This window comes from Carcharodon carcharias, chromosome 10 (assembly GCF_017639515.1).
Source record: "Carcharodon carcharias isolate sCarCar2 chromosome 10, sCarCar2.pri, whole genome shotgun sequence".
Classification (NCBI taxonomy): domain Eukaryota; kingdom Metazoa; phylum Chordata; class Chondrichthyes; order Lamniformes; family Lamnidae; genus Carcharodon; species Carcharodon carcharias.
The window spans coordinates 134,799,929-134,812,353 of NC_054476.1; the positions used below are offsets into that span (position 1 = coordinate 134,799,929).

Here is a 12,425-nt window from a genome sequence, read left to right on the forward strand (position 1 = left end):
ATGGAATCAATGACTGAAGAACACAAGGGGAAGTAAACTGGGAAGCAAAATCAAAATAAAAGATGCTCATCTACTTTTTCACCTCTGCAACAGATTTTTTTTTTTTTAAAAAGGCTCCAATGAGAACCAAACAGAATCAGAAAATATAACGAATAAACTGGACTTTTTTTGAGAAATTACTGCTTTTTTTTTTAAAAATGAAAAAGCAGAAAGCAAAGACCTCATATGGGTGCCCCATTTATTTCTAACTAAACCACCATTCAGCATTCTGAGGTACTGCTGCCCAAATCAGTCAGAAAACCTTGTATCATATCAAATACACCCATCAAAGAACACCAAAATTCACCTGATGATGGAATGCTTGCATTCTTCTCTTCCCTTTAACAGGGCAGAAAGGAATGGGGCCAAATTTAACCGCAGAGAAAAAAAGGGGAGAAACTGAGAAAATGGGAGGGGCAGAGGGGAGACAGAAAGAAAAAAAGGGGGGTGGGATCAAGGAAGAGAAAAGTGTTTGGGGGGGTGGGGGGGGCCGCGAGTCCGAGAAAAAAAAGAGGAAGAGGAGGGTGGAGAATTGAAAACAAAAATAGGGGGGAGTGCGGGCAAGAGGAGTGTGAGAAAATAAGAATGAATGGGATGAAACTGACATCCTTTGGGTTGGTAAATGCTCCACCTTCAGCCAGTGCTGATTTGGTTGATATCAGCGAAGGTGGTACTACAAGGAAAAAATCCCATTCCAATCTGTGGCTGGCCACCTGCATTGAACTGACACTGTTGTTATTCTGGGGATGATGAGCACCCGGGGATAAGTTGGTCCCTGACATGGGACCTCTCAGCCTACATCGCCATTGCTTTTTAAATCAACACATTTGCCAGAACAGATTAAGTGCATTACTTACGATCTGCCTGTTCCATTGGTACCATATGGGAGGTGGCACTACCCTGAACAATGGTGTCTCCCATCAAATGGGTAAAGAGGGTGACTGACTGCAGAAGATTGCTGACATCTGGAAAATAAAAAAAACTTAAAATACTGTAAAGGAAAGGAGCACGTTATAATGCTAACTATAACAGCTTAGTTAAGAGACCCAAAGTATTCCCACTTCTGTATACACAATTTTTTTCCATCCTTCCTCTCCTGAAGGTATTGACTCCTGCTGGCATACAGTTCTGTAGGTGCCAGCCACTCTCCAGTAGCTGTGGCCATGACCTTGGAGAGTATACAGAGTGTGTCTGGAATTTATTCATCCGCAGGTAAATCTCTGTCAAGTTTGATCCTGTCCTCATCTGATACTTGCACACATGTGCTTTCCAGCAAGAATTGTACAATAATGTTCAAGAGCAGGAACAATGAATTCATTTCTCCCTTCCTTAACTCCTATTTTGGATTGGTGTATGAAAGAATAAATACATGTTTTATACCCCATGGGCAAATGATCTAAGAATTGTCCCAAGAGTGCCTCTTAAAATAGCCAGGTGGAACTGTGGGATATACTAAATGGCTAAGAATTGGGAATGCCAGTGGAACCTAGGTGATTTCAGAAGCTAGAGAAGCTCACTGGATGGCCAGCTAGGCCAACATTCATTGCCCATCCCTAACTGCCCTTGTGAGGATGGAGGTGAGCTGCCTTCTTGAACTGCTGCATTCCATGTGGTGTAGGTACACCCAAAGTGCTATTCAGAAGAGAGTTCCAGGATTTTGACCCAGCGACAGAGAAGGAATGGCAACATCGTTCCAAGTCAGGATGGTGTGTGGCTTGGAGGGGAACATGCAGGTAGTGGTGTTCCCATACATGCATCGCCCTGCTCCTTCTAGGTGGTAGAGACTATGGGTTTGGAAGGGGCTGCCAAAAGAACCTTAGTGAGTTGCTGCAGTGCATCTTGTAGATGGTACACACTGATGCCTGCTTTGGGGAGTTTGAGATGAGTTACCCGTCGCAGAATTTGCAACCTCTGACCTGCTCTTGTAGCTGCAGTATTTATATGGCTGCTCCAGTTCAGTTTCTGGTCAATGGTAACCCCCAAAATGTTGATAGTGGGGGCTCCTGCAATGGTAATGCTATTGAATGTCAAGGGAGATGGTTGGATGCTCTCTTGTTGAAGATGATCATTGCCTGGCACTTGTATGTCATCCAGTTCATGCCGCATATTGGCACGGACTACTTCAGTATCTGAGAAGTTGCGAATGGTGCTAAACATTGGGCATTCATCCGCGAAGATCCCCACTTCTGACCTTATGATGGAAGGAAGATCATTGATGAAGCAGCTGAAGATGGTTGGGCTTTGGACATTACCCTGAGGAACTGCTGCAGTAATGTCCTGGAACTGATGATTGACCTCCAACAACCACAACCATCTTCCTTTGTGTTAGATATGACTCGAACCATTGGAGAGTTTTCTCCCTTATTCCTACTGACTCCAGTTTTGCTAGGACTCCTTGGTGCCACACTTGGTCAAATGCTGCCTTGATGTCAAGGACAATCACCTCTGGAGTTCAGCACTTTAGTCCATGTTTCGACCAAAGCTGTAATGAGATCAGGAGCTGAGGTAAACCCAAACTGAGTAACTCCTATTTTGCATTGGTGTATGGAGCAATGAATACATGTTTTATACCTGACAGGCACCATGGTCTAAGAACTGTCCCAAGGGTGCCTCTTAAAATAGCCAGATGGAACTGTGGGATATACTAAATGGCTAAGAATTGGCCAATGGAACCTAGATGTTTTCAGAGGCTAGAGAAGCTCACTGGATGTGCCACTTGATAGCACTGTCCATGACACCTTCCATCATTTTGCTGATGATCAAGAGTAGACTGATGAGGTAGTAATTGGCCGGGTAGGATTTGTCCTGCTTTTTGTAGAAAGGGCATTTTCCACATTGCCAGGTGGATGTCAGTGTTGTAGCTGTGCTGGAACAGCTTGGCTGGGGGCGCAGCTAGTTCTGGAGCACAAGTCTTCAAAACTATTGCTAGAATGTTTTCAAGGCCCATAGCCTTTGCACTATCCAGGGCTTTAGCCATTTCTTGACATCATGTGGAGTGAGTCAAATTGTCTGAAGACTGGCATCTGTGACGCTGAGGACCTCAGGAGGAGGCCAAAATGGATCACCCGCTCGGCAGTTCTGACTGAAGATTGCTGTAAATGATTCAGCCCTGTCTTTTGCACCGATGTGCTGGGTTCCCCCAACATTAAGGATGGGGATATTTGTGGAGCCTCCTCCTCCAGTGAGTTGTTTAATTGTCCATCACCATTCACGAATGGATGTGGCAGGATTACAGTGTTTAGATCTGATCTGTTAGTTGTAAGATAACTTAGCTCTGTCCACCATATGCTGCTTCTGCTGTTTGGCATGCAAGCAGTCCTGTCTTATAGCTTCACCAGGTTGATAACTCATTTTGACCTGATGCGATGACAATTCATGGGGTCCAAAGTCAACATTGATGACTCTCAAAACAACTCCCTCCCCCGACTGTACAGCACTGTGCCACCACCCTGGTAGGTTCGACAGGGCTGAGTTTGCCGTTGTCATTTCTGGTGCCTAAGTCGATACTGGGTGGTCCGTCCATTTTCATTCCTTTTAGACTTTGTAGTGGCTTGCTAGGCCATTTCAGAGGGCATTTCACTGTCAACCACATTGCTATGCATCTGGAATCACATGTAAGCGAGACCAGGTAAGGATGGCAGATTCCTTTCCCTGACTGACATTAATGAACCAGATGGGTTTTTCTGACAATAGTTTCATGGTCATTATTACAGAGACTATCTTTTAATTCCAGATTTACTGATTGAATTTAAATACCACCAGCTGCCGTGGTGAGATCTGAACCCGTATTCCTAGAGCGTTAGCCTGGGACTCTGGATTGCTAGTCCAGTGACATTACACTGTCACTCTTGTTTTTCTACATCGTCTGCAGCGTGATCTCAGAGCTGGTGCTAAGCCTACAACGTTAGATTTCATATGATAGTTGGCTCAGAGATCGGAGCTTTTTTACTGCAATGTGAAAGACAGGTAGAAGTGGCATTACTAATGCAGGAGAAGTGGGGGAAAGAGAATGAGTAGATCAAATAATGTGCTGCGCATTGGCTATAAAACATTTCGATATCCTATGGTTGAGAAAGATGCTACATAAATATATCTTTCTGTCAGGAAAATGGGGATAGATCTGCATGATTCAGTGGCCAACTGCAGATTGATTGAATGGTAGCCTTTCCTGCTGGCCTAATGACTACATGCATGTCATCCAGACCACACCGTTACCAATGTGGGTAGCCAGCTACTGCAGAAAAACTTATTGTTCTCTCATTTTGGTTGATGATAGCTATAGGGAATCTGATGTATTTAGCCCGAGCAAAAAGATCATGAGTGACCTGCTTTATACATTCAGGGCCTAGGCTAACTAATGCTAGCAATATCACATGTTGCAGCCTGAAAGGAGCCCGAGGCAAAGCGGTTAAGGGCAATAGTGAATTCCACTGCCACAGGCAATGCATGACCACTGTACAGAGTGACAGCTTTTATTTTTATTCATTCACAGGATATGCGCTTCACTGGCTGGGCCAGCATTTATTGCCCATTCCTAGTTGCCCTTGAGAAGGTGTTGGTGAGCTGCCTTCTTGAATCACTGCAGTTCATGTGGTGCAGGTACACCCACAGTGCTTTTAGGAAGGGAGTTCCAGGATTTTGACCCAGCAACAATGAAGGAACAGCGATATATTTCCAAGTGAGGATGGTGAGTGACTTGGAGGGGAACTTCCAGGTGGTGGTGTTTCCATCTGTCTGCTGCCCTTGTCCTCCTAAATGGTAGTGGTCGTGTGTTTAGAAGGTGCTGTCTAAGGAGCCTTGGTGAATTCCTGCAGAGCATCTTGTAGATGGTACACACAGCTGCTACTATGCGTCGGGGGTGGAAGGAGTGAATGTTTGTGAGTGTGGTGCCAATCAAGCGGGCTGCTTTGTCCTGGATGGTGTCAAGTTTCTTGAGTGTTGTGGGAGCTGCACTCATTCAGACAAGTGGAGAGTATTCCATTACACTCCTGACTTGTGCCTTGTAGGTGGTGGACAAGCTTTGGGAGTCAGGAGGCGAGTTACTTGTCACAGGATTCCTAGACTCTGACCTGCTCTTGTAGCCACAGTATTTATATGGCTAGTCCAGTTCAATGGTAACCCCCAGGAAGTTGATAATGGGGGAATTCAGCGATGGTAATGCCATTGAACATCAAGGGGCGACTGTTAAATTCTCTCTTGTTGGAGGCAGTCATTGCCTGGCACTTGTGTGGTGCAGATGTTACTTGCCACTTGTCAGCCCAAGCCTGGATATTGTCCAGGTCTTTCTGTATTTGGACATAGGCTGCTTCAGTATCTGAGGAGTTGCGAATGGTGCTGAACATTGTGCAATCATCTGTGAACATCCCCACTTCTGATCTTATGATGGAAGGAAGATCATTGATGAAGCAGCTGAAGGTGGTTGAGCCGAGGACACAACCCTGAGGAACTCCTGCAATAATGTCCTGGAGCTGAGATGATTGACCTCCAACAACCACAACCATCTTTGTGCTAGGTGTGACTCCAACCAGTGGAGAGTTTTCCCCCTGATTCCCATTGACTCCAGTTTTGCTAGGGCCCCTTGATGCCACGCTTGATCAAATGTGGCCATGACGTGAAGGGCAGTCATTCTCACCTCACCTCAGGAGTTCAGCTCCTTTGTCCATGTTTGAACCAAGGCTTTAATGAGGTCGGGAGCTGAGTGGCCCTGGCAGAACCAAACTGGACAGCGAGCAGGGTATTGATAAGCAAGTGCCACTTGATAGCATTTTTGATGACCCCCTTCCGTTACTTTACTGATGATCGAGAATAGACTGATAGGGCGGTAACTGGCCAGGTTGGATTTGTCCTGCTTTTTGTGGACAGGACATACCTGGGCAATTTTCCAAAAAGCTTGGGAGATGCCAGGGTTGTAGCTGTACCGGAACAGCTTGGCTGGGGGCACGGCAGGCTCTGGAGCACAAGCCTTCGGTACAATGGCTGGAATATTGTCAGGGCCCATAGCCTTTGCACTATCCAGTTCCTTCAGCTATTTCTTGATATCATGTGGAGCGAATTGAATTGGCTGAAGGCTGGCATCTATGATGCTGTGCACTTCTGGAGGAGGCAGAGATGTATCATCCTATCGACACTTCTGGTTGAAGATTGTAACTAATGCTTCAGCCTTATCTTTTGCACTGTGTGCTGGGCTCTCCCATCATTGAGGATGGGGATATTTGTGAAGCCACATCCTCCAGTGAGCTGTTTAATTGTCCACCACCATTCACGACTGCATGTGGTAGGATGTAGGATCTATTGGTTGTGGGATCGCTTAGCTCTGTCTATCACTACTTGCTGTTTGGCATGCAAGTAGGCCTATGTTACAGCTTCACCAGGTTGATACCTCATTTTTAGGTATGACGTGCTGCTCCTGGCATGCCCTCCTGCACTCTTCATTGAACCAGGGTTGATCCCCTGGCTTGGTGGTAATGGTAGAGTAGAAGAAATGCTGGGCTATGAGGTTACAGATTGTGTTCGAGTGCAATTCTGCTGCTGCTGATGGCCCATAGCGCCTCATGGATGCCCAGTCTTGGGTTGCTAGACCTGTTTGAAATCTAAAATAAAAGCAAAAAACTGCTGATACTGGAAATCCAAAACAAAAACAAAAATACCTGGAAAAACTCAGCAGGTCTGACAGCATCTGTGGACAGGAATACAGTTAACATTTCAAGTCCCTCAAACTCGAAATGTTAACTGTATTCCTCTCCGCAGATGCTGTCAGATCTGCTGAGTTTTTCCAGGTATTTTTGTTTCTGTTCGAAATCTATCCCATTTAGCACGGTGGTAGTACCACACAACATGATGAGGGTATCCTCAATGTGAAGGCAGGGCTTCGTTTCCAGAACGACTGGTCACTCCTACCAATACGGTCATGGGCTGATGCATCTGCAGTAGGCAGGTTGGTGAGGATGAGGTCAAGTATGTTTTTCCCTCTTGTTGGTTCCCTTATCACCAGCCGCAGACTCGGTCTAGCAGCTATGTCTTTTACAGCTCGGCCAGTTCAGTTAGTAGTGATGCTACTGAGCCACTCTTGATGATGGACATTGAAATCCCCCAGCCAGAGTACATTCTGCGTCCTTGCCACTTGGTGCTTCCTTCAAGTGGTGCTCAACATGGAGGAGTGCTGAGAAGGCAGTATATGGTAATCAGCAGGTGGTTTCCTTGCCCATGTTTGACCTGGTGCCATGAGACTTCATGGGGTCCAGAGCCGATGTTGGGGACTCCCAGGGCAACTCCCTCCTCACTGTATACCACTGTGCCACCACCTCCGGTGATGGCGGGACAGGACATACTCAGGGATGGTGATAGTGGTGTCTGGGACATTATTTGTAAGATACAATTCCGTGAGGATGACTATGTTGCTTGACTAGTGTTATGGCACAGCCGATGGTAAATGCTGAGTTGTTCAAATCCCAGAGGGAAATTGGAGATAACAGCCACAACTATTTTTTCAAATTCTATATTTCAAGTGCGGGCTTTGAATTCAATAGTAATAAGACCACCGAGCCTTATAGGTTTTTACAAAACTAGATTAAACATTTGTTAATAAGAGAAATGGTTTAAGCACATACATAGGTCTACAAATTACTACTATAACTACTTCTAAATCTCCTAAATAATCTGAATCCCAGTTACACCTCCGTTAAGGTAACAGCAAGACACACAGATTTTAAAAGACCCAGGCAAAGAAACATGATACCGAGGAAAATCCAGTTCAAAGTGAGTTTCCTTAACTTCAGTTCTTTGTGGGCAGCAGCTTGAGGCGTAGAAGCTGAAGGCTTTTCAGATCTTGTTAGATCTTAAAATGCATACCCTTACTCACAGCCTTCGCTCCTTTATACATATTTTCCCCTTTGAATGCAAATTCCCATTGTTTCACTATGTCTTTAGACTTGACCTTTCTAATAATAAAAATCTCTCATAGTACCAAGTTTACCAGTAATCTTTGGGAAAAAATAAAGACACTTTCTGAATTTCACCTGGCTAGGTGACACATTTCACCCCTCCTTTGAAATTAATCTAGTCTGGTTTATTTAAAAATGCAAACGTTCTCTTTACCCTATGTCTACCTATTTAACATTTCAAATCTAGCTCATCTTCTAATACATCAAAGCCTTCAGACCAGCTGCCTTTAATCCACACAGACAGACTTATAGGCACAGGTACCACTATTTTACAATAAATTCCAATAACATTATTATATCTTCCTGACACTAGTCTGTGAGGCAGCTCTCCCAATTTTGGTACTCGCCCCCAGATGTTAGTAAGGACGACTTTGTAGAACGGACTGAGTTTGCCACTGAGTTTGTTGCTTCCAGCGCCTAGGTCGATGCTGGGTGATCAGTCCGGTTTCATTCCTTGTTTGAGACTTTGTAGCGGCCTGATACAACTGAGTGGCTTGTTAGGCCATTTCAAAGAGCATTTAAGTGTCAACCACATTGCTGTGGGTCCAGCCGGACTGCAGATTTCCTTCCCTAAAGGACATTAGTGAATCAGATGGATTTTCACAACAATTAACCGACAATGGTTTTATGGTTATCATTAGACTTTTAATTCCAGATTTTTACTGAATTCAAATTCCACCATCTGCCGTGGTGGGAGTCGAACCCCAGAGGATTACCCTGGGTCTCAGGATTACTCATCCAGCAACAATACCACTATGCCATAGTGACATCCTGTCTGGAGCAAAAAAGGCTCCTCATACGCTCAGGAGTAGTTACGGCACTTCGGCACAGCATCCCATCCCCACGATCCCACTGCTGCTCCTATTCTTGTAACTCCTCTTCCTGCAACCAAACTAGTGTCTAGGCTGGCACCCATCTCAAGCCCGGTTATTGCTGAGGGTGTAGAATCAGAATAAAAGTTCAAGAAAGTGAAATCCAAATAATATGATAGTAAACTGATAGCAATGATCTGAGTGAATGCCCTCCTAAAAACCTCTTCTGATTACAGTTTTAAAACCAATCAGACCCAATACTTCTGAGTGAGCTCAACGGTTGACAACTAAAATGGATCCTGCTGATATAATAGAACCTGTTTTCAATGCATTAATGAGGTTCACATCTGCTGCAGTCAAAGGGATTTAAAATCAATCCTTAAATGTCTAAGCAAGGTCACACCTCACACAGCAAGTTGCAATTGGTTTGGTTTGTTATACATTTACTTCTTTAGCTCCTACCTGATCTATCAGAAAGATACTTGGTGTGTCCATCCTGTAGCCTGTTGAGGGAATCCAGCGCAGTCTGACCTCTTGTGATAAGATAATCTGCAGGAAGGAATTGATTGCAGTAAGGGTCCCGGTAGGTTATACATTTCTCTCACTAATTTGAGTAAAGCTACATCAACCATATTTTAACAAGGTGTCACCTAGGGATAGTGAAGAGCTGGGCTTGATCCCCAGTGATTTTCTTCCTAGACTCTGTAAATCATACAACCATTACAGATCCAGGGTAATTTTCCAAGGTGAGGTTCTTGGTATACAGCCTCACAAAATGGGAGTGGATGATACAGTATTATAAAAACAAAAAAGCTGCGGATGCTGGAAATCCAAAACAAAAACAGAATTACCTGGAAAAACTCAGCAGGTCTGGCAGCATCGGCGGAGAAGAAAAGAGTTGACTCTTTTCTTCTCCGCCGATGCTGCCAGACCTGCTGAGTTTTTCCAGGTAATTCTGTTTTTGATACAGTATTATCTCCATCATGTTATAACCCCGTCTCCAACTCACACTTGTATCTAGCAAGACACCGTGCTAGGAACAGACTCACGCAAACTGACCCTTTGACTGGGCTCTCTGATTTTTACCAAATTCACAGAGTTCATTTCCAGGAAACATTCAGAATGGCTTTCTTGATTCCACCCATTTCTATGAGCAAGAGCTGAGTATCTCAACAGTGATGCAATTAAAGACAGCAATGTGCAGTTACTATTTTATGTTGTTCCTGACCGAAAGAGATAAAGCTCACCTCCCACTGTTCTAGTGTATCAGTTCCAATGACTGGTGCTGCAGGATTTTGCTTACTGCTAACCAGTTAATTGAGTTTTCAAAGTTATTTCGTCTGTCTCCTGACTCGCCAGTCTGCCACAGCTCTGTGGTTGGTCTGTGCTACCACACCCGGATATTCCAGTACATAGCATCATACAATTCCCAAAGTCGTGCAAGCTGTCTGAGCAGGTCACAAGGAGAGGCACTTGCTTGAAAAAGATCAGAAGCTTTCAGTGCCTCTGCCCTGATTGTCTACCTCTCAACCATCAACATTATGAAAGGGTGAATTTGGATTCTTGCTTTCCATAAAACCAGAGAGTCAACTGATGACAAAAACAGAAAATGCTGGAAAAACTCAGCAGGTCCAGCAGCATCTCTGGAGAGAAAAACAGAAGAGTCATACAGACTCAAAATGTTAACTCTGTTTTTCTCTCCAGAGATGCTGTTAGACCTGCTCAGCTTTTCCAGCATTTTCTGTTTTTGTTTCAGATTTCCAGCATCCATAGTATTTTGCTTTTAGTCAACTGATAGCATTAGCTCAGAAGGCTTGCAGTAGTTCCTGCTTTTCTCAGCAATACTGTGTAATGTCAAGATGTCCTGAGGTAATGAGGACAAAAGATGGTCTTGCTGTGCTCCATTTGAACTGTGGCGGAAAGGCAATATTCTGGCCATTATGTGCTTCCAGGCTCCTGAAACCCAATTGTGAAAACAATTTATTTCCTACCTCAAACCTCCATATGAATTAGTTTCAAAATTACTTTACACTCAGATCTTTACTATTAGCTATTTAAACTACATTTTGGTTCAAACCCTGAGCAGCCTCATGACCTCAAGCTTTCTGTACTTACCTGCAGAACTAGTGCAGCCAACATGAAGGGGATCATCCAACCTGCTGAGTGCATCCTGAACGATTCCTTCTGCCTCCTCCAGCGCACAGCATAGCAGAGCAAACTGTTCATCGAGTAGCTGCTTCTCCAGAGCTTGCTCGTGGTTCTCCTAAAGAACAGAGAACACATGAAACCACCATGGTACATTCAAAGCATGTATGCCCAGTCCAGTTACACAGCACAATAGAAATATACACACACCACACACACACAGTGTGGGGAGTGGTAAGCTGGGTGGCTTATATAAAATTACTGGAGACAGAGCAGAGGAATCTTGAGACACAGTTTGATGCAATTCGTGTAACTCTCACGACTGAATAGTTCAGCACAATCTAGGTCAACACTTCAGTGCCGTACAGAGGGAGTGCTGCATTGTCTGGAGGTGTTATCCTTTCGGTAATATTTTAAATTGTTCTGGTGGATTTTAAAGATCCATCCAAAGAAGCAACATAGTCACAAGCAGGCCATTTATCCCAGTGTGCAAGTCAACTGAGTGTGTGTGTTTCTGTTGTCAGATATTCATCAGACACTGAATTTCTTTTGATACATGAACACTGACCAGAGCCACTCAATGCATACTTTTTCATTCAGCTGATTCTGCAGCCCCTCAACCATCCGGCTAGTACTGTCCCTCTCTGCTGAGAGTGCCTCCTTCAGCTGCTCCACCTCATCTTGTAGTACAGTTAATGTACTCTCCTTCTGATCCACGGCCTCATTTAATGCCTTCTTTTCTGACGTCAGAGATTCAATTGTTGATGCCATCACTACACTTGCCTAGCAGGGAGAGGAGAAACAAAGTGAGGAAGTATTTTGAACTTAACTGAATAAAATATACTTACATTTTCCACAGAATGTTTTTAACATTTCAATTCCTTTTAATCTGTTTTTAAAGGTTATTTGTTGAAGTATTTCATTTGCCCTTTTTTGAAAAAGAGATTGTTATGTTGCACAGTAGTGCGTATATCACAATAAAACAAATGACACAAGCACACTTGCAATTATTAACAACAATTGATTAGCCATTTTTACATTGCTGTAATGGCATTTCAGTTTGCATTCTATTGTTAACTTCGTGCCAAGTAGAACAGGTAAAAGAACAGACATTTGGGTGAAAGGTCCATAGACCTGGAATGTAAACACAGTTTCTTTCTCTCTAGGAAAGATAGGAACAGGAGTAAGCCATTCAGCCCCTCAAACCTGTTCTACCAATAAATTAGATCATGGCATATGTGTATCTTAACTACATCTGCCTTGGTTCCATAACCCTTAATATCCTTGTCTAACAAGTCTAGCAATCTGTGTTTTGAAATTCTCAATTGACCTAGGCCTTGACAGTGTTTTGGGGACAGTGTTCCAGATTTCACAAGCCTGAGTGCAAACGTGCTTCCTGACATCAACCCTGAAAGACCCAGCTCTAATTTTAAGGTTATGCCCCTTTGATCTGGACTCCCCAACAGATGAAATAGCTTTTCGCCATCTA

At 44.0% G+C, this 12,425-nt stretch overlaps 1 protein-coding gene across 8 annotated transcripts in view; it reads right to left on the reverse strand.

Moving 5' to 3' along the window:
* Positions 1-12,425, reverse strand: part of hip1 (huntingtin interacting protein 1) — a 295,812-nt gene that overhangs the window by 22,417 nt on the left and 260,970 nt on the right. For all 8 annotated transcript variants that reach the window (XM_041197228.1, XM_041197229.1, XM_041197230.1 and 5 more), the window contains 4 exons: positions 11,525-11,719; positions 10,907-11,054; positions 9,254-9,340; positions 897-1,004 (listed from right to left, as the gene is read on the reverse strand). In XM_041197228.1, the coding sequence (XP_041053162.1) occupies positions 897-1,004; positions 9,254-9,340; positions 10,907-11,054; positions 11,525-11,719 (538 nt within the window). The remainder of the gene's footprint in view (positions 1-896; positions 1,005-9,253; positions 9,341-10,906; positions 11,055-11,524; positions 11,720-12,425) is intronic.